The sequence below is a fragment of the Macaca mulatta genome, chromosome 7 (assembly GCF_049350105.2).
Source record: "Macaca mulatta isolate MMU2019108-1 chromosome 7, T2T-MMU8v2.0, whole genome shotgun sequence".
Lineage (NCBI taxonomy): Eukaryota > Metazoa > Chordata > Mammalia > Primates > Cercopithecidae > Macaca > Macaca mulatta.
The window spans coordinates 33,129,643-33,156,778 of record NC_133412.1 but is presented as its reverse complement, the minus strand read 5'-3'; the positions used below and the strand labels follow the sequence as shown (position 1 = coordinate 33,156,778).

The 27,136-nt window shown below is 40.5% G+C and overlaps 1 protein-coding gene across 3 annotated transcripts in view; it reads left to right on the top strand.

Moving 5' to 3' along the window:
- NEDD4 (NEDD4 E3 ubiquitin protein ligase) overlaps nt 1–20,489 on the top strand; it is a 167,118-nt gene extending 146,629 nt beyond the window's left edge. For all 3 annotated transcript variants that reach the window (XM_015142301.3, XM_015142300.3, XM_001088005.5), the window contains 11 exons: nt 5,009–5,238; nt 6,581–6,702; nt 6,790–6,860; nt 8,695–8,790; nt 9,119–9,192; nt 9,450–9,510; nt 13,123–13,182; nt 13,265–13,372; nt 14,310–14,406; nt 16,795–16,867; nt 17,413–20,489. In XM_015142301.3, the coding sequence (XP_014997787.1) occupies nt 5,009–5,238; nt 6,581–6,702; nt 6,790–6,860; nt 8,695–8,790; nt 9,119–9,192; nt 9,450–9,510; nt 13,123–13,182; nt 13,265–13,372; nt 14,310–14,406; nt 16,795–16,867; nt 17,413–17,515 (1,095 nt within the window). In that variant the 3' untranslated portion in view covers nt 17,516–20,489. The remainder of the gene's footprint in view (nt 1–5,008; nt 5,239–6,580; nt 6,703–6,789; nt 6,861–8,694; nt 8,791–9,118; nt 9,193–9,449; nt 9,511–13,122; nt 13,183–13,264; nt 13,373–14,309; nt 14,407–16,794; nt 16,868–17,412) is intronic.
- Nucleotides 20,490–27,136: the final 6,647 nt, after the last annotated feature.

Here is a 27,136-nt window from a genome sequence, read left to right as displayed (position 1 = left end):
AAAGGATGGTTATTTTTTGTGTAGCTGTGATATATCACTACAGACCACTGATTATTTTATGTCTTTATTTTGTAAGATATTTTATAATATAGAAAAATGGCATTTAAAGTTTGCTTTCCAGAGCTCTAACCTGATGTATCCTTGTGGGGTTTATGGGGCTTGATCTTTGTAGAACCTGAGCAAGAGTGGCTCAGGAAATTATCTTCTGGCATAGTCTTTGACTTTGTTGGAGGAGTCTGGATTTGTTTTATGACTTTGTTGTTTTCTAGCGGTAGTCATTCATTCTCTACACCTTCAAATGTAATGTCTCTGCATAATTTAAAAATACAATCATGAGTGGAACTGTGCTCTTGTGACTTGTCTCCGTATGCTTATCAGTTATGTTCAGTACACTTTTTCCCATCACCACAAATGCAATATGTTTGGAACTAAACTCATCATCTGGCCATCTATTTCATTTCTGTTGGTGTCTGCTAGTTCTAGTGCCTCTTACTCTCTCATCCTGTCCTCCTCTGCCTGCAGTTTAGGAATACTACCACTAGGTGGCCATATTGGGTTATACTTTCTTGCATTCTAAGCCAGAAGCTGGCTTTCACAAAGATTCAAGATGGTGGGTCGGCTCCCTCTGATTTTCACCCAGATTTTTAACAAAAATAAAACATGATAGTTTTTTTAGTGTAAACATTTTATGCCCTAATAAAATCCTTAAATATCATCAACTTTCTAAACTCATTTTTAAAGATAATTTTGTGGGCCAGGCGCAGTGGCTCACACCTGTAATCCCAGCGCTTCGGGAGGTTGAGGCGGGTGGATCACTTGAGGTCAGGAGTTCCAGACCAGCCTGGCCAACACGGTCAGACCCCCGTCTCTACTAAAAATACAAAAATTAGCTGGGTGTGATGTTACCCGCCTGTAATCCTGGCTACTCGGGAGGCTGAGGCAGGAGAACCGCTTGAACCAGGTAGGCAGAGGTTGCAGTGAGCTCAGATCACTTCACTGCACTCCAGCCTGGGCAACAGAGTGAGACCCTGTCTCAAAGAAAAAGAAAAAAGAAAAGATAACATTGTGTCAAAATTTCCCTGGACTTTGGGATTTTAAATATTTGCTGATTCATTGTTCTGGTAAATATTTTCATTCTTAATGAGAATATGCTGGAGGAATAGAAGCACTAGCTTCTCCATTTGCCACTCTAAGTGGTTGAAACATGTTGTAGTATCTAATTGTTAATGTCTTCCAGGCGGCAGGAGATGGGAGGCAATGCCATTACAGGCCACAAAATACAAAAAAAAAAAAAGATAAAAGCAATTATATTTGTTGATCTCTCACTGCATACCAGGCATTCTTCTTAGAAGTTTACATATGTTATTCATTTAATGTCTACAATAACTCTGTAAGGAAGGGACTACTATTACATTTCACAGATGAGGAAACTGAGGCACAGAGAATAGGTAATGTGATCAAGTCCCATGGTTATTAAGTAGAAAAGCTAAGTGGTCTAGCTCCAGATCCCATGTTCCTAAGCAACATGACATATCATATTGGTGACTAAGAGAATTAAGAGAGAAATTAATTAATTTGTATGGAAATTACCCAGAATGCAACAAAGGTAGGTAAAGGAATAAACATATAAAAGAAAGGGTAAAGACATGAAGTCGGCCAGGCGCGGTGGCTCACGCCTGTAATCCCAGCACTTTAGGAGGCCGAGGCGGGTGGATCACAAGGTCAGGAGACTGAGATCATTCTGGCTAACACAGTGGAACGCTGTCCCTACTAAAAATACAAGAAATTAGCTGGGCGAGGTGGCGGATGCCTGTAGTCCCAGCTACTCAGGAGGTTGAGACAGGAGAATGGCGTGAACCCAGAAGGCGGGGCTTGCAGTGAGCCGAGATCATGCCACTGCACTCCAGCCTGGGCGACAGAATGAGACTGTCTCAAAAAATAATAATAATAAATAAAATAAAATAAAAGGACATGAAGTCACTCCAGAAGGAGGGGACCAAGATCATAAGGAGGAGAAGGATAAGAATATGAATTCTCAACATTAATAAAAAAGCCCAAGCAATATTTTAAAAATAAAATCTGTATCTAGACACATCATAGCAAAAGAGCAGAACACTTAGAATGTAAGAACGTGTAGCACCAAAACAGAGAGAAAGAATATTAAAAACACCAGGTGCAGTGGCTCATGCCCGTAATCCCAGCACTTTGGGAGGCTGAGGCAGGAGGATTACTTGAGCTCAGGAGTTCAAAGCTGCACTGAGCTATAATCATGCCACTGCACTCCAGCCTGGATGACAGAGCAGTACTCTGTCTCAAAAAAAAAAAAAAAAAAAAGAAAAGAAAAAAGAAAAATTAAAAACCAGTGCTTGAAAGCCATGCACTGTCTTTAACCTTTTCCTCTTCCTTATTCTCAACATCTTGTAGTTAGGAATAATGATGGCTAATAATTACCATATGCCAGATACTGTGTAAGCATTTTTAATGCATTATTCCATTAAGTCTTGAAACAACTCCATGTGGATAGCTATCATTATTATTATCCCTATTTTATGGATGAGGAAATTAATCCTTAGAAAAGACATGTAACCTGTCCAAAGTCTCACTCCTAACGAATGGTGGAGTCAAGATTTGAACGCAGGGCCAGATTTCAGAATGCATGCACTTGTCTACTACTCAGTTCAAACACTCAAGTTTCTCCTGTAACCCTCTCTTCTTCCACTACCATTGCTCCTTCACAGGTCCCTCTATCTTCTCTCACTGAGCTATTCCAGGGATCTTTAACTGACCAGTGTACCTCTTGTTTCTCCTCCTTAAAACCACCCTTTACACCCTGTCCTGTCAGCTTCTGAGAACGCAGCGATCTGACCGTGTGGCTTTCCTACTCACAAACTCTCTTCTCATCTGCATTCACACTGTCCACCCTCTGCTCCCAGACTGCTTTGTCACATTTTTTCGCTATAATCCCTGCTTTCTTTCCCTTCCTCTCTCTTCTTCTCCTTCTGTACCCTGTAGGTATTAAATATATCAGACCCCTCATGTATGCTGTTCCTCCATCCTTCCCTCCCTTTCTCTCTGTCTAAAGACTTCCTCTCAAAGCCTTCTTGATTGCCTCATTTGAAGTCAATAGCTCAGTCTTTTATGCCCTGCAGAACATTGCCTCCATCTCTTATCATCAGCAATTGTCCTCCTATTTTAAGTCTCAGAATTAGCAGCATTTACACTTGTTTTTCACATATGCACCAGATGAGAAACTCCTTGAGGAAGCAACGACATCTTACCCTGTGTTTTTATTCTTTTTATTCCCCATCGTTGGCCCTACTACAATACCACCTGGCCCAAGTAGGCCTTTGATAAATGCTTACCTGCACCAGCTCCCTAGTATCCAGTCTAAAGTTACTTTTCTGCAAGCTTACCATTTTTTTAGTGACATAAGCAGTATAAGAAACTGCTCATATCATGCTTATATTGCTTATATCAACTGCTTATATTATTATGTTTCTATAGGGCTTTCCATTTTCCCTAAATAGAGAATGAAATTGATTTTTTTCCCTTAGAGCTAACCTTCTTTTTTGGAGGTGACAGAATGTTGATGGCATGTTTTCTCTTACTGGTTTCCCGTGGAAATTTGCCCACGAAGTACTGAGGAATAAAATATTTAGATATATCTTTTGTAAAATGTACAAAAAGGTCTGCCTAAAGCATAGTTGTGTACATTTGTCACATAAGCAAAGAATGTACAAAAGATTAGTGAGGCAATGTAGCTCCATTAATTAAGAGTACAGACTCAGGAGCTAACACTTTCTTAAGTTGTCTTCTTCAGTTTTATATGTAAAATGAAGACAATAAGAATAGCTTTTGCATAGTGTTGTTTTAAAGTTAAATGAGTTAACCTACCATTCCAGGGGACCCATGCCTCGCTGTATTAGTCCGTTTTCATGCTGCTGATAAAGACATACCCGAGACCAGGCAATTTACAAAAGAGGTTTGTTGGACCTACAGTTCCACATGGCTAGGGAGGCCTCACAATCATGGCAGAAGGCAAGGAAGAGCAAGTCACATCTTACGTGGATGGCAGCAGGCAAAGAGAGCTTGTGCATAGAAACCATTAGATTTCATGAGACCCATTCACTATCACAAGAACAGTGCGGGGAAAGACCCGCCCCCATAATTCAATCACCTCCCACCGGGTTCTTCCCACGCCACATGGGAATTGTGGGAGTTACAATTCAAGATGAGATTTGGGTAGGATCACAGCCAAAACATATCACTGGCACAGTCTGTAAACGTCACCATCTGTTAATGAGTGAAGGAAGATAGACTCCAGGGAGGAAAGTAGAGGTAGGGAAAACCCTGAACAGACAGGCAGGCAACAGCTAGCAGGCAGTGGCTATCCTACAGGTCACAGAACGGTGTTCATTGGAACTTAATATGAAAAGGACTATTAATGAAATGCCTTCATGGGGGCATTACCATCACCATCAATAGCTTCTTTAGGCTGGGTGCCATGGCTCACTCATGCCTATAATCTCAGCACTTTGGGAGGCCAAAGCGGGAGGATTGCTTGAACTTAGGAGTATGAGACCAGCCTGGGCAAGATGGCAAGACCTCAGAAACTTAAAAAATTAGCCAGGCATGATGGCACGTGCCTATGGTCCAGTTACTTAGGAAGCGGAGGCAAGAGGATCACTTGAGCCCATGAGGTCAAGGCTGCAGTAAGCCATGTTCACGCCACTGCACTCCAGCCTGGATTACAGAGCTGTCTCCAAAAACCAAAAAGCTTCCTCAGATATAAAGAAGTCTATATTACTAAGTAATTAGAGAAAATGCAGGAACTCTCTCATACCGTAGAGGAAACCAAGACAATATACCTAGTTTTCCCTGAGTATATTACGTAAGGAAAAAGAGACTTGGACACAGGGTGTAGAGGGAATGTTATAACTTTATGAGAGAGATGTTTGTGATTATGTTGAACTGATTTAAACAGTAAGTCTCTCCTCTGGATTTTCAGAATGACATTCCAAACAAATTTGAAATGAAACTTCGCCGAGCAACTGTTCTTGAGGACTCTTACCGGAGAATTATGGGTGTCAAGAGGGCAGACTTCCTCAAGGCTCGACTGTGGATTGAGTTTGATGGTGAAAAGGGATTGGATTATGGAGGAGTCGCCAGAGAATGGTTCTTTCTGATCTCAAAGGAAATGTTTAACCCTTATTATGGGTTGTTTGAATATTCTGCTACGTAAGTACCTTTACAATGATTATAGGCAGAAAAAGAAAAATCACTGCTTTAAAAGTAAGAGTCAAATGATACAAGGAAAATATATGTCATGCCTGAAAAGGGCAATTTTAACTAATGTTGCTTCAGAAGTGACTTTTTTTAAAGTTGTGGTGAAATACACATTACATAAAATTTACCGTTTTAGGCCAGGCGCGGTGGCTCTTGCCTGTAATCCCAGCACTTTGGGAGGCCAAGGCGGGCGGATCATGAGGTCAGGAGATCGAGACCATCGTGGCTAACACAGTGAAACCCCATCTCTACTACAACTACAAAAAAAATTAGCCGGGCGTGGTGGTGGGCACCTGTAGTCCCAGCTATTTGGGAGGCTGAGGCAGGAGAATGGCATGAACCTGGGAGGCAGAGCTTGCAGTGAGCCGAGATCGCATCACTGCACTCCAGCCTGGGTGACAGTGCGAGACTCCGTCTCAAAAAAAAAAAAAATTACTGTTTTAACCATTTTAAATATACAATTTAGAGTCATTACATACACTCTATTGTTGTGCTGCCATCACCACCATCCAACTCTAGAACTTTTTCATCTTCCCAAAATGAAACTCCGTACCCAGTAAGCACTTGCTCCCCATTCCCTGGCAGCCACCATTCTGCTTTCTGTCCCTGTAAATTTGACTCCTCTGGGTACCTCACATAAGTGGAATCATTCAATATTTGTCTTTTTGTGACCAGCTCATTTCACTTGGCATGATGTCTTCAGGGTTCATCCATGTTGTAGCATGTATCAGAATGTCCTTCCTTTTTAAGGCTGAATAATATTCCATTATTTTTGCATAGAATGCTTTGTTTAGGCCAGGCGCGGTGGCTCACGCCTGTAATCCTAGCACTTTGGGAGGCCGAGCCAAGTGGATCACAAGGCCAGGAGTTCAAGACAAGCCTGGCCAACATAGTGAAACCCTGTCTCTACTAAAAATACAAAAATTAACCAGGCGTAGTGGTGGGCACCTCTAATCCCAGCTACTTGGGAGGCTGAGACAGGGAAATCACTTGAACCTGGGAGGCGGAGGTTGCAGTGAGCTGAGACCATGTCGTTGCACTCCAGCCTGGGGAACAGAGCAAGACTCCATCTCGAAAACAAACAAACAAAACTTTGTTTATGCATTCATCTGCCAAGGACATTTGGGTTATTTCCACTTTTTGACAGAAATTACTATTTTTAAAACCATTAAATTCAGTGGAGGAATGTGGTTCTAACAGTAGTAAACAACTCTTAAAAGAGGAAGATTATTTATAATTATTTGTCATATTCAAGTGTTTCAAATGAAGTATTTAAATGGGGTTGTCTTTACAGGGACAATTATACCCTACAGATAAATCCAAACTCTGGATTGTGTAATGAAGATCACCTATCTTACTTCAAGTTTATTGGTCGGGTAGCTGGAATGGCAGTGTATCATGGCAAACTGTTGGATGGTTAGTATTAAGTATAAACTTTTACAATGTAATTACCTGTTGTCTTTCACTTGGTAATCATCCTAAATGTATTTGGTTTTTTGCAAGGTTTTTTCATCCGCCCATTTTACAAGATGATGCTTCACAAACCAATAACCCTTCATGATATGGAATCTGTGGTATGTCTTTTTCACTTATAGTTTAGACAAAGTATAATTTAATAAGTAACTTGAACATTTTGAGGAATTTGCTTTTAATGACATGGAAATTAATATATTATGTTTCAAAATACAAATTAACTTTTTCCTCAACATTTTATTATGAAAATTTTCTAACGTTTAATAAAGATGGAAGTATTTTACCCCGCACACTTGTATATCCACTACTCACAATTGGTTTTTTCTAGATTTACTGTATCACATACTTGTCTGTCTATCCATCAGCCTATCTTAGTTTCTTCATGCATTTCAGAGTAAGTTATAGATAACAGTAAACATCCCACTAAATACTTCAATAGGTTGTACAAGTTATGTGTCTTTGGAATCAGTATTTGCATTACGATCTTTTATGATGAATATTGCATGTGTGTGTGTGTGTGTGTATATATATATATATATATATATATATTTTTTTTTTTTTTTTTTTTTTTTTTTTTGAGACAGAGTCTCGTTGTGTTGCCAAGCTGGAGTGCAGTGGCGTGATCTCGGCTCACTGCAACCTCCGCTTCCCAGGTTCAAGCAATTCTCTGCCTCAGCCTCCCGAGTAGCTGGGACTATGGGTGCGCGTCACCTCGCCCAGCTAATTTTTGTATTTTTAGTAGAGATGGGGTTTCGTGTTCGCCAGGATGGTCTCCATCTTTTGACCCCATGATCCACCCGCCTTGGCCTCCCAAAGTGCTGGGATTACAGGCCTGAGCCACTGCGCCCGACCATATGGTGTATATTTTTTAAATGGCAGTCGAAAGGCAAAGCATTATGGTTAGGCTCCTAGAAAAAAACAGAAGCCCAAGGATTAAACCCCTGACTGTAGCCATGTTGTTTCCTGTGCTGCTGAATAGCCTCACACGATGTGTGTACACATGAATTCTAGGACATCTTCCTTAGTACCAAGTTCATTTTTTATTTTCTTATTACATATTAACAGCACAAACAGTGTGCTTCTTTATAAATCGTAAGATTGCACGGTTATTTGAGTTGGTTCATTGAGCCTCTATATTTATTTAGAGATTTTTCTTTAACTCGGGCTGGGTATAAACAATGGCCTCCTCATAGCTACTTAAACATTTCACACACAGTGCCGGACACAGGGGTGTGCAACTGTAATCCCAGCACTTTGGGAGGCTGAGGCATGTGGAACTTGAGGTCAAGAGTTTGAGACCAGCCTGGCCAACATGGTGATAGCCTGTCTCTACAAAAAATACAAAAATTAGCCGGGTGTCGTGGTGCATGCCTGTAGTCGCGGCTACTCAGGAGGCTGAAGTAGGACAATCACTTGAGCCAAGGAGGTCGAGGCTGCAGTGAGCCACAATCACCCCACTGCATTCCAACCTGAGGGACAGAGCAAGACCCTGTCTCAAAAAAAAAAAAAAATTAAATTAAAAAATAAAAATAAAACATTATAGTCACGTAGGCATATGAGGAATGTGCTAAGTGCTCCTGGATATCCAAAGCCAAAAGTTAGGTTTTATCTGAAAACTTCTGTATTCATTCCTTTAACTGGATGATACAATCTGTACCTCCACTGCTTCCACATAAACATAGATTCTGAACTTTTCAGTAGGCACCACTTGATTGATTGATTGACTGGTGCATTTTTACTCTTGCCCTTACCATCCATCTCTTTTTGTAATACACACACATACACACATACATTTTTGTTTATGTGTGTAAGTAAAGGATGTCCATCTGACCTCTCATCTTTTACCCAACTACTCAGCCCCTCTACATATTGTTTTTTTGCAATTTCAGGTGTGTTATATGTACAAATTTTAAATACGTAATTTTTCCCATCTAGGATAGTGAATATTACAATTCCCTAAGATGGATTCTTGAAAATGACCCAACAGAATTGGACCTCAGGTTTATCATAGATGAAGAACTTTTCGGACAGGTTTGTTAATTTTGATCAGTTAAAATGGCACGTAAATTGTGAAACAAATGTTTCGATGTTAATACGTACACTGAATACATTCCTAGGCTCTGTTTTTACATTTATTTTCCAGTAACAAAAACTGTCTCTCAGCAAGAATTTGTGCTTTCTTTAACATTTGACTCATTCCATATTTATTTTAGTAAAACTAATATTTTAAGTTTTCTTAGCTTTTAACTTGTGACTGGACTTAATTTAAAACACCAGGTTTCTTGTATAACTACAATATGTATACTTTTAAAATTTTTCTCAGTAAAATAACATATCAAGTTATTGTGTTTAATTTTAGACACACCAACATGAGCTGAAAAATGGTGGATCAGAAATAGTTGTCACCAATAAGAACAAAAAGGAATATATTTAGTAAGTATTTTGCTAATAATTATTTTATGGGATATAATTTTGTACTTTACTCCAAAAAGACTCCGCTTACCATCTTTCTCTGTCCCCTTGGCCAGAATGTCAGTGTTCTTTTTCTCTATCTCAATGCAGTAGCGAGCACTCATATTCAGCCTTTGCATTGGGCTCAGCTAGCCTTTAGTTTTTGTTTCTAACTAGAATAATTGTGACTCAGAATTTTGTCTTGGTTCATGTGAAAATGAAATGTTGTTTCTTTTTAGTCTTGTAATACAATGGCGATTTGTAAACCGAATCCAGAAGCAAATGGCTGCTTTTAAAGAGGTATTCGTTTTCTTTTATTTGCTCTTCCGTAATTTCATAGTATAACCCATAAGTTTCTTTTTTTTAATTATTATACTTTAAGTTCTAGGGTACATGTGCACAATGTGCAGGTTTGTTACATATGTATACATGTGCCATGTTGGTGTGCTGGACCCATAAGTTTCAAATATTGGGCCTCATCACTTCTGAGAAAAATAAGTGTATGGCTTGTTTTGTGAAATCATTCTAAATTATATTTTTATATTAACTAAATATTTCATTCAGTCATTCAAGAAGTCTAGACAATAAACATTGACAGGTCCCCTTTCCCCCAAGCCTTTTCCCTATTCCATCCCTTTCACCTTAGGACAGCAAAAGAACGAGAGTGCTTTAGGCGTAGTATAACATATTGTCTGTTTTTCTAAATAGGATCACCTTAGACATTTTGTTTTGTGACTTACTTCTTTTTTTTTTTTTTGAGACAGAGTCTCACTCTGTCAACCAGATTGAAATGCAGCGGCCTGATCTCGGCTCACTGCAACCTGTACCTCCCAGCTTCAAGCACTTCTCCTGCCTCAGCCTCCCGAGTAGCTGGGATTACAGGTGCCCGCCACCACGCCCAGCTAATTTTTGTATTTTTAGTACACACAGGGTTTCACCATGTTGGTCAAACTGATCTCGAACTCCGGATCTCAAGTGATCCACCCGCCTTGGCCTCCCAAAGTGCTGGGATTATAGGCATAAGCCACCGCACTCGACCTGCTTTCTTCTTTTATCAGATATTTATTGGGGATATTTACATGTGAAAACATATAGCTGCCTTTCTTTGTGGCTATATTTTATTCAGAATATAAATTAGTAAGTTACTTAAAATTTCCCCAATTGGTAGACAGATTGCCAGAGCACTCATTTCGTAAGATAATTTACAATCTTCTGTTAAATAAGTATCTGGCTGGGCATGGTGGTTTATGCCTATAATCCCAACACTTGAGGAGGATGAGGCGGGAGGACTGCTTGAGCCCAGAGTTTGAGACCAGCATGGACAATATAGGGAGACCTTATCTCTATAAAAAATTTAAAATTAGGCTGGGCACGGTGGCTCATGCCTGTAATCCCAGCACTTTGGGAGGCCGAGTTCTGGTGGATTGCCTGAGGTCAGGAGTTTGAGACCAGTCTGGCCAACATGGTGAAACACCATCTCTACTAAAAATACAAAGAAATTAGTCGGACGTGGTGGCGTGCACCTGCAGTCCCAGCTACTCGGGAGGCTGAGGCAGGGGAATTGCTTGAACCCGAGAGGCAGAGGTTGCACTGAGCTGAGATCACGCCACTGCACTCCAGCCTGGACAATGGAGCGAGACTTAGTCTCAAAAAAAAAAAAATGAGCTTGGTGTCATGGCATGTGCGTATGGTCACAGCTACTTGGGAGGCTGAGGCTAGAGAATCACTTGAGCCTTGGAAGTCGAGGCTACAGTGAGCTATGAGCTATGATGGCACCACTGCACTCCAGTCTGGGCTACAGAGTGAAACCTTGTCTCTAAAGAGTGTGTGCATGTGTGTGTGTGTGTGTGTGTGTGTGATCACATACTTTTTCATAAATTCCATATTGAGTACTATGTGTATGGTGCTGTACGAGGCCAAAAGACATAAGTCCTGCTCTTAAGGGATGTATGATGTAAAGAGAGAAATGAACAGAGGCAAGCATAAAGTGCTAGGTGAGCAGAGAAGAGTGCAAACCAGGGAGGGGCAAAGGAAGGGACAAAGAAGGACTAGAGGGATTGGCCAACCATGGAGAAGAGGGAAATGCAGTTCTAGCAGGAGCAGCGTATGTGAAGTCTGGCAGTAAGGTAGGCTGTACCCACAGGCAGTTGAGTATGCTGGGTGAGGGAATGCAAGACGGAAACAGTCAGCCTGCAGAGCTAACAGACCAGCTTATACAGGGCCTGTGTGTGAAGCGGTAGAGTTTGGAGTTTTCTCTGAATTTCAGTGAGGGGGAAGGAAGGTAGCATTAAAGGCTATTAACCAGTAAGACACCAAGATTCAATTTATGTTTTAGATCATTCTGGAAGTGCCATGTAGAGCGAGTTAGAGGAGAGCAAGACTAGCAGCAGAGACTTCCCAGCAGAGTTGGGAAAGGGCTACATAATCTTGGTGAGAAATGGTAAGGAATTAAGGGAATGGTGAGAGAGTTGAGACAGGAATGGGAAGGGAATGAAGATAGTGGTGGTGGTCAGAGCTTCATGTGCATTTGAATGGCATTCAGAAAGGGAGACTTCAAGGATAGAGATGTATGGATTTGGGGCTCATTTGCTTACGTATAGTGAAGCTGCGAACTTGATACGATGGAAAATGTGAAAGGGCAGTGAAAGTGGATGGCCTGACATGTGGAGAGAGAACTGGGAACACCAGCATCTTAACTGTTGTTTTGAATGGATGGTTTATGAATGGACAGGTTAGGGCATGGGAGAAAAAAGAAAAAAAAACAAAAAACAGGAGACTGTAAAGGAAATAAGGAAAATAACAAAGGCAGACAGAAAGATATCAAGAGCAGAGAGAGTTTCAATAGCAAAGATGGTTTTAATCATATCATACTGCAAAGAAGTCAAATATGATAAAGAATTGAATGTGTTTATTAGATATAGCTGCAAAGCCGTCTTTGACTTTTTCCAGAACAATTTCAAGGAAGCTGTAGTATAGAAGTCCGATTGCAGTGGGTTGAGTGTTAGATGGGAGGTGAGTGAATGGATATGCTAAGTGCATAACACTGTCAAGAACTTGCCTGTGAAGGGAAAAAGAGGGTCATTGGTTTTGTTTTTGTTTTTTTGTTTGTTTGTTTGCTTTAAAGGTAGATATGACTTGAGCAAATTTAAATGCATACAGAGTGAGCCAATAAAGAGAAAGAGATCTAGTGAGATGACCTCCCTGCGGAGCAGGTGAAGCACAGGTGCAGGCCTAGCCTGAAAGAAGAGGTGGCACTTCTGTCTTCCACTGCGGCGGGAAGGAGGCCATGATGGGTGTTGGTGATGGTTGGGACACAGGGATGCAGAAGCTTGAGGGAGTTCCATCATGCATAATTGCCTCTGTTTTCCCTCAAATAGAACTTACACTTACCTACGGTAAAGAAGGGGTGATGTGGAGGCTTGAGAAGGATGGCAAATTTGTTTTTTGTTGTTGTTCTTGTTGTTTTGAGACAGGATCTCACTTTGTCGCCAAGACTGGAATACCTCAGCCTCCCCAGTAGCTGGGACTACAGGTTTACACCACCATGCCTGGCTAATTTTTGTATTTTTTTGTGGAGACGGTGTTTCACCATGTTTCCCAGGCTAGTCTCAAATTCCTTGAGTCAAGCAGTCCGCCCACCTCAGCCTCCCAAAGTGCTGGGATTACAGGCATGAGCCACCGCACCTGGCCACAGGAAGTTTTAAAAATAGCCACTTTGAGGAATAAATGAGAGAACAGACTGTGCACATGTACATTTTCTGGCCAATATTGAGATCTCAGTGAAGAGCCCGTGATTGTGTAGCGGTAGAAACTTGTGTGTCTGTGGGATTCCTCCAGTGGCACCCGGAAGCTGAAGCATAGGAAAGGCCATTGGCCCTGCCCATCAGGTTTTTAAATACATCTTTTTTCTAGGGATTCTTTGAACTAATACCACAGGATCTCATCAAAATTTTTGATGAAAATGAACTAGAGGTAAGACATAACATTTTATGTTGAAACAGAAAATTTTGAACCCATTATTTTCCTTGTTTATAATTTGACATTTCTTACGTAGCTTCTTATGTGTGGACTGGGAGATGTCGATGTGAATGACTGGAGGGAACATACAAAGTATAAAAATGGCTACAGTGCAAATCATCAGGTTATACAGTGGTTTTGGAAGGTAATTTGAAACTTCTATTTTCGTAAATTACTTTTTGATAGATTGAATCATATTTAAGTCAACTCTTGATTAACTATACTGGTGGATTACATTTAACTGACACAGAAAAATATAGAGACCAGCAAAAATGATCTTTGATTTTGTACCGTATACATGCACCTTCTGGGTCTATAACCATTACTAGGTAAGTAAAATGTTCAGAAGGTAGTAAGTGGAATGACAGGCTGAGACAGGCACTTAGTTTTCTACTAAAGTAGGGACTCTGAAAGAACTTGTAATAACCTACAGGGTATTCCTAGGGACTCCTGAGTGGCTCTTTTAAAATGTCTCATAGAGAAATGTGTATGCCATTCAATAATATTAATATAATGTGTTTTTTGAGATGGAGTCTCGCTCTGTCTCCCAGGCTGGAGTGCAATGGTGCTATCTCAGCTCACTGCCACCTCCGCCTCCCATGTTCAAGCAATTCTCTTGCCTCAGCTTCCCGAGTAGCTGGGATTACAAGCATGCACCACCATGCCTGGTTAATTTTTTTGTATTTTTAGTAGAGACGGGTTTCACCATATTGGCCAGGCTGGTCTCAAACTCCTGACCTCAAGTGATCCACCCACCTCAGCCTCCCAAAGTGCTGGGATTATAGGCATGAGCCACTGTGCCCAGCATATAAGTTTTAAAAGTCATGAGTCATATCTCAAGAGAAATTTTGTTACTTCATTAGGTTATAATCCCATTCTAAAAAGTTGCCATGTAGCCTTACAAATAAAGTTTTCAAGAACTTTATAACCCACCCATAAATAAAAATTTAACTAAAAGAAACATCCACATCTAGTAAGGGATTGTTACTATTCTAGCTAAATTCTGATAGCTTATGTTTCAGGATAATTTGTTTACCTTTTTCCCAGTGCTGTTCCCTAAATGATGTTTTTATCTTATTCAGGCTGTTTTAATGATGGATTCAGAAAAAAGAATAAGATTACTTCAGTTTGTCACTGGCACATCTCGGGTGCCTATGAATGGATTTGCTGAACTATATGGTAAGGATTTTCCATAGATCATTAAAAAAAATGGAGTGATGCCTATTGTCTTTTTCATGGCTGATGAATCCTCACGCTTCCATCATTTACTAACATTTAGCTTAATTTTAAAAAGAATTAAGATTTTGAAAGTGATATCATTAGAGACACTAGAGTAGGCTAAAATATATTTGCACCTTCGAATCAGATAATAAAGGGGAAAACTGGAAACATCAAATGACTTGAGTCACTTTCCCTTCTTTAACTTCAGATTCTATGCCCCGTGTGCGTCAGTTACAGAAAAAGCATTATCTTGGCCGGGAGGGGTGGCTCACACCTGTAATCCTAGCACTTTGGGAGGCCGAGGCAGGCAGATCACTTGAGGTCAGGAGTTCAAGACGAGCCTGGCCAACACAGTGAAACCCCATCTCTACCCAAAAATACAAATATTAGCTGAGCTTGGTGGTGTGCACCTGTAGTCCCAGCTACTCGGGAGGCTGAGGCAGGAGAATTGCTTGAACCTGGGAGGCGGAGGTTGCAGTGAGCCGAGATTGCACCACTGTAGTTCAGCCTGGGTGACAGACTGAGACCCTGTCTCAAAAAAATGAAAAAGCATTACTTCTCATGTGATAGTTCAGGATAGCATTTGAAGTTTCACAGAATGTCACTAAGTGTATTCAAGTTGAATACCTTTAGGGAAATGCTGGACTAAACAAAGTTAAATGGATTTCTTCAGGACTTGTGTAGAACCTTTACTGTTAGAAGAAAACAAAAGCATTGTTTCCCAAACTTATTTGATCATGAAATTTTTTTTTTTTTTTTTTTTTTGCCTTTCAAGATAGGGGTAGAGAATCTCGTTAGGCTACTATTTTTCATTTCCTGGGGGGAGCACCGGGACTGGGGAGAAGAGTGCCCATATCTCTTGATTTTTAGAATAGTTAATGCAGTTTTCAGTAAAGTAAGATTCTGTGTATTCTATCAAATTATTTTTCAGTTGATGTACAAAACTGGAGGTGTGTTTTGTTTAAAAGTGCTGTTTCTGATGTAGATTGCAGCAACTTTTCTCACATTGATTCATATTCTGTTTATTGGAATGATATTTACTTGCTTTTAAGGATACCAAGAATCCAAGAATAAATCTTCTAGAAAGGATGTAGCTGAAGTGGGAACCCTACTCAGAACAACGAGTAAGATTAGGATTGTCCTGGGGATTAGAAGTCGGGACTGCTGCCTAGGAAATCGCTAAGCTGAATTTGTTGTGCAAATAGAAGCTGACCATCTGATGGGATAGCTAAACCCTTTCTTCATGGCAAATCTGGTCAGCTTGCCAAGCCTCATTAATGTGTGTTTGCAGAACTGATCAAGCAGCTGCTACTTCTCTACCTAGAGTAACCACTCAAAAGTGGTTAGCTTTGCCACTGACCAATTCAGTCATTCTTTGCCTAATTGGACTTCATAGCCTCTTTCTTTCTCGTGGTTTCACCTGATTCCCCTTCCTCTCTCTTCTCTGCCTTAACCAGTTGGTAGTGAAAAATAAAGGCAGGGCAAACAAATGCCCCTTTCCGTCTCTGGCCTCTCTTCCCTCTTTTATGTAACCCAGCCCTATAACCATCCACTGATTTCATGCACTGTTTGAAATTTGGGGCAGATATGCCACACATAGAGCCAGAGTTGTTTGTGTTAGAATATAAAGTCAAATTCTTATGTATTTATAGAAATAAGTTGTTTCAAAATGTTAAAATTACAATATTAGATAGCCAATAAAAAGTATGTTAAGTTGGCTAGGTGCAGTAGCTCATGCCTGTAATCCCAACATTTTGGGAGGCCGAAGCAGGCAGATCACCTGAGGTCAGGCGTTCAAGACCAGCCTGGCCAACATGGTGAAACCCCGTGTCTACTAAAAATACAAAAATTAGCTGGGTGTGGTGGCACGCACCTGGAATCCCAGCTACTTGGGAGGCTGAGGCACAAGAATCATTTGCACCTAGGAGGCGGAGGTTGCAGTGAGCCGAGATCATGCCATTGTACTTCAGCCTGGGTGACAGAGTGAATGGCTTGTGGCCAGGAGTTCAAGACCAGCCTGGGCAACATAGTGAGACCCCCCATCTCTACAAAGTGAATTTTTTTAAAAGTTAGCCAGGCGTGGTGGTGCACACCTGTAGTCCTGACTACTCAGGAGGCTAAAGCAAGAGGATCACTTGAGCGCAGGAGCTTGAGGCTATAGTGAGCTTGAATCATACCCTTGCACTCCAGCCTGGGTGACAGAGGGATACCCCATCTCTAAAATATAAATAAATAAACAAACCAGATTAGTTCCCTGTGTGTGTAGGTTCTACACTAGAAAAAGTTTCCATATGCCTGAAGATCCCTGTAGAGAGTAAATGAAACCAAATAAATTCTTCCTTATAGGTTCAAACGGACCACAGTCATTTACAGTTGAACAGTGGGGTACTCCTGAAAAGCTGCCAAGAGCTCATACCTGGTAAGCAGTTGTTTGGACCTTGATAGAACGAAGCCTATCACTCAGAGAGTGAGGTTCCTCTGACTGTTAGTCTAGCTACAGCAGGGCTAGTCTCCTCTGTGTTATGTCGGTGGCAGGTATGGATTAGGGGTAAGGAGGAGTTGGTGACACTAACCCAACGAACGTGTGTTTTGTTACCAAGTCAGCCCGGGCTTGAAGTCCAGGTAGCTGAAGATCAGAGAGATCCATCTAAACTGAGTGCTGAGTGATGGGCTGTCCCAAGAGGGGCTAGAACATTCCATTTTGGAGGTTGAAATGGCAGAGGAACTCAGACATTTGGAAGATGTGGTGGGGGCAGGACTCCACAAGGAGTCATGCAGAGTATCCATGTCCAGAACCCAGTCCTACATCTTACTTCTACCCCTGGTGAAAAGACGTATTTTGGTGGTGGTGGCACATACTCATCATGAATAGCAGCGTTGCTCTGTTTGCCGCTATTTCAGTGTCTTTCAGTGGTACCTGCTTTTTCAGTGTCTTTCATAACCAGTTCCTCTCTCTTCTTCCAGTTTTAATCGCCTGGACCTGCCACCTTATGAATCATTTGAAGAATTATGGGATAAACTTCAGATGGCAATTGAAAACACACAGGGCTTTGATGGAGTTGATTAGATCACAAATAACGATCTATAGTGTTTTCACTGCCATAGTTTTATAACCAAAATCTTGACTTAAAATTTTCCAGGGAACTACTAAAACGTGGCCACTGATTCTTCCCAGATCTTGAAGAAAATCATATAAAAAGCATTTGAAGAAATATATGACAACTTATTTTCAATCACTTCTAAATAATGTGTTGCATTTACACAGTTGTTTCATTCTGTCCTTAGAGTTAGGTGCCTGCCTAAAGCCAGGTACCACCACGCCTGGCTTTAGAGTTCACGCAATAGGATATAAGTCCTGTATGACTTAAATAGTGAATTTTGTGCTTAACATTTACCTCTTGTATAGTATCTGCCAGGCAGTTTTTTCTTAAACTACTGAGATGATAACTGTGAAATATTTGTGATAAGTGTCATGTGTGAAAAGTTTGATGCATTTTGAGATGGAAAACTGAAATTTGAAAAAAGAAATACTTTACTATTGAGTAAACTACAATATATTTAGTGCTACTCGCAGCTATTTATTATTTTGTACACCTGCCTTACGCACCTTACTGCCTAGATTTTTGGAAAAAAACCTTGGAAAGTGTGTTACCTATATTTCCAGCCAACTCACAGAAAAACTGTTTACTTCTTCACTTTCAAAGTATTTGGCTTTTGTTAATATGCAGTTTTTACTAAACAGGTGGTTCATAAGACATGTGAAGCAAATCCATATTTGCAATGGGTAAAAAGTATTAAAGCCTTTTTCTCTTGCCTGCATATCCTCTTGACCATTGGCATAGTCATCACTTTTTCATTTTAGTGTAGTTAGAAGAATTCCTTCTTCAAACATTAAAGATCCACAGAGCAGTATTTCTAAGTATGCCTTGAAGAACTAAATGAAGTGGATAGCACTTGCCTTTACTAGACATTCTTTATACTTGTACAATTATGTAGTAAATGTATGTTTACAGGGTTTATTATGTTTACAGATTAAGCTAATTTCTGTAGTCGCCTTTTTATATTTTTAGTATCACTCTAGTAAAAAAAACCAAATGATTTGTTTAAAGTAACCAAAGAGTTGTTATAATGCATAATTTGTATTAAATGTATTACTATTTCTTATGCCTTTTAAAAATACTGTTTACAATGAAGACAATGTTTTTATTACAAATCCAGAACTCTCTAGGCAAAATGCTACAGTTCGAATCTTCCTTTAACCAAACTCAAGTACATAAAGACCATGTACATGTATTCATCAAATATGTATTGAATGCCGCGTGCATAGCGCTGTGCTGTGCTCTGGGGGAAGAGTTGTCAGCTTCAGAGAAGCTGAGTCCTGATCCTCAAGGAATTTGCAAATGTGTCGATGAATTTGTAAAACAATCAAAAGTAGGGGTAAGCAGAATAAGGCAAAAGGGAAAGTGTTCCAGGTTCCAGCACACCTGCAAAGATAAAGTATGCCAAGACTGTATTTATATTTCATACTTACATTGTTTCATCCTTATATTGGAATGATTATATAGAAAATGCTCTTAAAAAGATTAAACCTATTTCTCAGTATGGTATCTTGGTGATTTAGGAATAATTGTAAATATATGTTGTGAATCTTCTTAAATATATATATATACACCCTGTGAGAACTGTAAAAAGTACCTTGGTTCTTGGTTTAAGTTTGTTGGGGTATAACATGATGAGTACTCATTAGCACCTGATAGAAATCTGAAATACGACAGTAGCAAAACCACTTTCTGCTTTCCAAACACCGCATCATCAGCATGGTTTAGGGGAAGCAATTCACAGATTAACGTACCCTGCGTTTTGTCTTCACCATTGTCAACCAGCAGTCAAGGATGAGCGCCAGGTATAGTCCTGGTTTGATCTCTCACCAGCCATGTGAACTGAAGCAGCTTACTTAACCTCTCTGGATTCATATTTCTTCGTCTGTCAAATGAGAATAATCATGCCCACCCTCAATGTCATGCCAGATTGTCATAAGTTCCAGACAGATGAGAAAGCAAAAAGTACTTTGTAAAGTGTTATACAATCAGAAGGTGCTTTGTGCTGACCGTCAGATTGTGTCAAGTCAGGTGTGCAAATTGACCACACTCCCAAAGAATCATTTAAAAGTAAAGTGACTTCTAAGAGACAAGGAAGTAGGAGCATATCTGATATTAAATATATAAATAAATATAGATACACATGTGTATATCTGTATATGGATCTTACCATCATAATTCATTTTCTTCGTATCAGCAAAGTAATAGTAATGTGGGCCAATGCATTTTGGAAATGTCCTCATTATGTAGAATGGAATGTGAAAATTATTTTTGTTTAAAAAGGATTTTGCTGCAATTATTTAAATATTATGTTTGTGAAGTATCTAAGCATGAGAAAATACAAAGCTTTCTTTTTATCTGGCTGATACTCATTTGGATGATTCTGTGACTCATAGAACACGGTGTTAATGAGACCAGACTCACTGCCACCAGTCCCCAGCTGCAGACCGTCATCCCCTTCGTCTCCCACTGGGGGCTCATGGTCCGGAAGGAATGTGTATCAAGCAACACAGGCCGTTATCCCATATAGAAAAGTGTCTCAAATGCATTCTACTGCTGGACAGTCAGTAGGATCATTTTCATAAAGCAAGGACATCATGTGTTTCTAGAAGTTATAAGCATATAACTTTAACCTACAATCTCTAATTAAAAAATTGTAACATAAAATTGTATTACAAATACATTTCATCAGAACTCAAATTTAAATGGTGTTTATTTTAGGTTTTTATTTATAATACTGAAGTTATTCCATATAAGTATCAAGTTAAACACAATTCATTTTGATTACAAACTGTTTGACTTTTTAAAATCTTCTGATATGGTAAATATATGTATCAAGATTGATGTATCGAAATTTATTGCACACTTTAAAGTATAAAATCACTTTTTAAAATCTTGAATCCACAAATAAAGTTTATTCTGATTAAAAAATAAAAATAAAAACACAGCTGTGGTTCATTATAAAATAGGAGTGTTTCCAAGTCAGTATGCTGGGTGATGTCTTCTGGTCTAGTTCCTTACAGCAACATGTTAAATTCTCAATGCAATCCTAAACTTATTACCTGATGAACCAACATGATTATAAACTCTCAACCACAGATAATCAATTTCCACTTTACAAAAAGGTCATATTGCGTAAGTCTGGTTGTTAGTGAAATATCCAGAAGATAAAATTAACAGTTAAAAATGGACTGGATTTCAGGCACCTTGCTGCTCATCAGAGAAGCCAGTCTTGTAGCCAACCACTATTTATAACATTTCTATGAGAAAAAGAGTTCCGAGTGTTAATTCAGAACGAACTGTCTTTTCCTCCTTCCTCTCAGGCATGAGAATTAGTTTCCCAGTTAGAAGGGAGTCCACTCCCACCCACTCAAGCCAGCCTGGGAAGGTGCTGTTCCAGCCCCACGTTTCTGCCACAATCGAGACCATAGCTTTTAATTCGGGGGGCTCAGGCCATGGCCCTCTGCTTCCACCCTTCGTGTTCTAGCCAGCTTGGACAGCAGCTAACCCACACCATGCCCCACTTGTACAAGAAGTCCTTGTTTTGCTGTCCATCACGGCAGATATTTATTTTATAAATGATATTAAACTAAGATATTAGAATGTCAGGACCTCACTATGAAGAGTCTTAGTAGATTTTTGTGTATTTTCCTTGTAAGTTAAAGCCTATCACTACACTAGCCGCCTGCTTCTGTTCCAGTCATCCCTTCCCCTGCAATGCATCCTACACAGTACCTCCATCACAACCAGTGTTTCCTTTTTAGCACACAGATTCGATCAGGTTACTGTACCACCAGAAAACCTGAGAGCTCCCCAGAGCCAAAAGCATGAAGCACAAACCCGTTATCATGGAGGCTGGCATGGAGTGCAGTCCATCCTCAGCCTAAGGTCTCAGTTCCACCTTCCATCATACCTCACTCAGGCGCCCTTGGTTCCCCTCCGGATCAGAGTCCTTCCAGCCCCTAATCACTGCAGACTCAGTGCCACCTCAGTGCTTTCGCTTCTCATGTCTACTTGAGTAAGTGACTTCACTTTCTGGACACAGTGGAAAGGTGCTGTGGCCTCAGCAGTTGGTATATACTAGTGTAGAAGACATTGCATTACACTTCTTTGTTTACGTAATTCTGTCCTACAAACTTCTGGGCAGTTTGAGGACAAACACAATTCTGTATCCATGTTTTTCATATGTTCATTTCCCAATGCAAATACTGGATGAATTTGAGCTTAAAAAGACTTATTTGTGTATAGAATCCATTTGGGAGCACGTATGGTGTGCCTGGAACTGCAAAAGTGTGCAGGAGCTCTGTATTTAGGTGGACATTGGGGACTACGTAAATATTCAAGCAGAGAGGGAACTTGATTGAGATCCTGCTGAGTGCGGGGTTCTGCAGTAAACACTTTATGTGGATCTCATTTAATCTTCATAAAAACTCAGTGAGGCAAGTTTTATAGGCTCAAGGACAAGTAAGACACCTAAGACCACACAGCTTGTAAACTCAGTGGATTTAGGAACCACAACAAAGAAAAGCTATGGAATCCAACAAATTACCAAGATGTATCCATTTTCTTGGGCTGCACAACAAATTGCCATAAACTTAGCAGCTAAAAACAATACCCATTTATGATCTCAGAGTTCTGTAGGTCACAAGTGCACATGGTCTTAGCTTAGGGTTCTCTGCTCAGGGTCTCTCAAAGCCAAAATCATGGTGTCGGGGCTATTGCCTGCATCCACAATCTTTCCGATTATTGGCAGAATCCAGGTCCTAGTAGCTGCAGGTCTGAAGTCCTTGTTTTCTTGCTGGATGGCAGCTGGGGGGCACTCTTAACTTTCGGACGTCGCCAACATTCCTCATGGATTGGCCCTCTCTCCCTCTTCAAGCCAACAATGCCTCTCATGCTTCTAATCTCTGATTTCCCATTTGGCTGCCCTCTTCTGCCACCAGACTGAGAAAGTTCTCTGCATTTCAAGATTTATTTGAATAGATCAGACCCACCTGAATAGTTTTCCTTTTTGAAAATTGACTGTACTGGCCAGGTATGGGGGCTCACGCCTATAATCCCAGCCCTTTGAGAGGCCGAGGCAGGTGGATCACCTGAGGTCAAGAGTTTGAGACCAGCCTGACCAATATGGCAAAACCCTGTCTACTAAAAATACAAAACCTAGCCAGGCGTGGTGGTGCATGCCTGTAATCCCAGCTACTTGGGAGGCTGAGGCAGGAGAATCACTTGAACCCGGGAGGTGGAAGTTGCAGTGAGCCAAGATCATGCCATTGCACTCTAGCCTGGGTGACAAGACTGAAACTCCGACTCAAAAAAAGAAACAAACAAACAAAAAAACCCGTCTCAAATAAAAAAAAAAAAAAAGAAAGAAAAGAAAATTGTACCTTAGGCAGAACACAGTCATGGGACCAAGATCTTATCATGTTCATAAACAGCACACATTAGGAGGATGAGATATTTCCTAGATCATTACTAGAAAATTCTGCCTTCCACACAAGGTAAAGGCTAAGGATAGAAAAGGATAATGGAGATTCACCTTGAAAAACACTTACATATATCTGATTTTATAATGTGCAGTTCATTTTTCCCTCTTTGTCAGTGGAAGGCCAGCTAGATAAACTAATGCTAACAACAGCCAGTAAGATTCCACTTCAGCAGCTGTAAATTCACAAGTCACTATTCTCAGATGAGCCATCAATTCGTATTTTTCTCAATACCAGAAGGTTGCATTGGCCTGAAATTATATTCAACTCATCCTTACAATCTTGCTTCTTACATAAAGAGAAATGAGAAGCCGTCATTGCTCCTTTTACTGGGAAGGTTGGTGTCTTTCCAGTGAAATCATGGTCAGGATTATGAGGTAGGTCCAAATCAGACTAGAGCCATGAAGGGAAGAAAGCAGTTCACAGCCCAGAGCTGCTATCATTCTCTGCAGATGTGTTTAGAACTGCTTTAAATCTCTGGAGAGAAGCGCAAGGGAGGGCCTCCAAAAGCCCAAGTAACTGAAAGTTCCTGTGCAATCATATGACTCTCGAACAAAGTTTTTTCTCCTCGTGAAATTAACCAAAGATTAAAGCCGTAACTATAGGCTCATGAGCTATACTCTATTCATTATTTAGGTCCTGACTTAAGTTCTCTTCTGAAAAATAATCAATTATTATCAAGGCAAACATCATGCCTTCTTGAAAGTTGTTTTTCTGGAACAAGAATATTTTATAAATGAGAATTTCAAGCGTATTTTCTCAAACTAATAGGAGGTAATGAGCACAGTGAACTAAGATAATCTCAGTTTAAACAAACAGGATTTTCACTGATGCTGGACTTGAAAACACTATCCAGATTAATGACTTTGTTAATACCCAGTCACTGGGCATAAGTCCAAGTGTAGCATAAATATTCTTCCAGACTTGATGACAGTGAAATATCCTATGTTTAGCCCTCTGAAGGGATAACCAAATTCTCAGTGATTGATGGATGGCAGCCAACTAGGTTCGCTTTTTTAGTATTGCTGTTTGTTGGAATGGGGTCATGCTTGTGAATGGATAGTGACGGTGTGTGGTTTTATGAGGAATTCTGTAACGTTTTATCCCTGTCTACCCCTTCAAAAGAAGTGTGAGAAGAGAAAAAAGAAAGCTGTACTAACTCAGCCACTACTCGGACTCTGGAATATCTGTGGTTCCCCCAGGGGCTCAATTTATATACTTGCTCCATCTCTGTCTGCGGACATTGTGAAACGGAATTTGGGATTTATTATCAAGACTTCTAATTACTAATATAGGCATTGACAAGGTTGGGGAAGGGAGTTATACGCAGCACATACTGCAAACCTTTGGAAGGCATATTAAGACACAGTTGAGCCTACAGTATCTTAGGATTGGTCCCGCACTATTTAATAGTCATATAAAGCAGGCAACATGTGTAGTTTTAAATTTTCTAGTAGCCATGGTTTAAAATGTAAAAAGAAAATTAATTGTAATAATCTATTTTATCTAACTCAGTATATCCAAAACATCATTTCAGGCCGGGTGCAGTGGCTCACGCCTGTAATCCCAGCACTTTGGGAGGCTAAGGCAGGTGGATCACCTGAGGTCAGGAGTTTGAGACCAGCCTGGCCAAATGATGAAATCTCATCTCTACTAAAAATACAAAAAATTAGCCAAGCATGGTGGCGGGCACCTGTAATCCCAGCCAGTCAGGAGGCTGAGGCAGAAGAATCACTTGAACCCAGGAGGCCAAGGTTGCAGTGAGCCGAGATTGCCCCATTGCACTCCAGCCTGGGCAACAAGAGCGAAACTCCATCTAAAAAAATAAGAAATAAAAAATAAATCATTTCAACATGTGATTAATATAAAATTGTTAATGAGATATTTTCCATTTTGGGTACTAAGTCTTCGAAACCCAGTATGTACCTTATGCTTACAGCATATCTTAATTCAGACTGGCCACATTTGAAATAGCCACATGTAGCTGGTGCTGCCATATCGGACAGCCCTGGACTCCGTGGGCCTAAGGCCAAACTACTACACAACACAAAGGAATTGAGAGGCAGCTACAAATGGCTCACCTAGCAGCGTTGCTAAATTATTTTGCTTCCTCCAGGGAATCCCAGAGACTAGGAAGAAGTTCTTACAGGAGAGCCAAATGTTGAAATTCAAACAACATTCTAATCTAGACAGTCACTTTTTGAAATTTAAAATTTACATTTAGAAATTATTTCATCCATTGTGGAAGACAGTGTGGTGATTCCTCAGAGACCTAGAAGCAGAAATACCATTTGACCCAGCCATCCCATTATTGGATATATACCAAAAAGAATATAAATCATTCTGTTATAAAGATACGTTCCAACGTATGTTCATGGCAGCACTATTCACAACAACAAAGACATGGAATCAACCCAAATGCCCATCAATGATAGACTGGATAAGGAAAATGTGGTACGTATACACCATGGAACGCTATGCAGCCATAAAAGAGAACTAGATCAAGTCCTTTGCAATGGATGGATCTGGAAGCCATTATCTTCAGCAAACTAATGCAGGAACAGAAAACCAAACACCACATGTTCTCACTTATAAGTGGAAGCTAAATAATGAGAACACATGGACACATGGAGGGGAAAACACATATGGGTCCTCTCAGTGGGGGTGGGGGGCAGGGAGAACATCAAGAACAGCTAATGGATGCTGGGCTTAATACCTAGGTGATGGGTTGATCTGTGCAACAGACCACCATGGCACATGTTTACCTATGTAACAAACCTGCACTTCCTGCACATGTACCATGGAACTTAAAAGCTGAAGCAGAAAAAAACACAAGAAAATATACAAATAGCCAACAAACATACAAAGCAATGCTCGGACTTATTTCATGTTGAAGACTGGAAGTACTTTTGCATGTCTTCTGTTCTCCAAAAGTTTGTGCAGTACTCTGGCATGTATTTAATTGTTAACTCTTTTATAAAATCTATGCCTTCTTTTGAAACCATCTTTTTTTTTTCTTTTTTTTTTTTTTGGGAGGGGGGATGGAGTCTCACTCTGTCACGCAGGCTGGAGTGCAGTGGCACAATCTTAGCTCACTGCAACCTCTGTCCCCTGCCCCTGCCGGGTTCAAGCGATTCTTGTGTCTCAGCCTCCCGAGTAGCTGGGATTACAGGTGCCTGCCACCGCTAATTTTTTAAATTTTAGTAGAGACGGGGGTTTCACCATGTTGGCCAAGCAGGTCTCGAACTCCTGACCTCAAGTTATCCACCCAACTCAATCTCCCAAAGTGCTGGGATTACAGCTGTGAGCCACCCCACCCAGCTGAAACCACCTCATTTAAAGCGTCTGTTTTCTTACGGTTTCTTTCACCTCTTTAAATTTTAAAATCACTTATTCTGTTTTATTTTAAATGGAACATGTATAAATTGTAGAATGTTTAGAAAATACATATGCACAGCCAGATTAAAATGCCTACACCAAAAATAAAAAAATATAATATGATTTACACTCAGGAGCTTACGGATGGTGGTCTGGTTCGAGAAGGAGCTGTGTTTCCACCGTAAGCACATGACTTTCACTTAGGTTATATATTTACTAGGGGTGGCTCGGGTGAGAGGCTGATGTGGATTACGTAGAGGTAGGCTAAGCCCCCAAGTCACACCTGAGTGTGCCACTGTAGCTCCTAGACAGACAGGAATTTTGCTGAGAGTCGCCCCCCAAGTTCTGAGGTGGTCCCGACAATACTGAAGGTGTTCCCTACTGAAGGTCATGGAAGCTGTGGGCAGAAGCAAACGTGGGAAGAGCTGGGAAGCAGCATTCAGTGTCAAGTGCTGGATCTAGCACCTTGAAAGATCATCACCAGAACAGAGGAGGCAGATGCGCACCAGGGTGGTTTATCAGAAAGAAACAGCTGGTAGCTGGGCATGCTGGAGCACGCCAAGTAGTCTCAGCTTACTTGGGAGGCTAAGGCGTGAGGATCACTTGAGCCCAGAAGTTCGAGGTCAGTCTGGGCAACATAGTGGGACCTTGTCTCAAAAATTTAAAAAAGAAAGAAGAAAAGAAAAAAACGGCTAGAAATCACAAGCAGTGTTGAGACAGGACAACTAG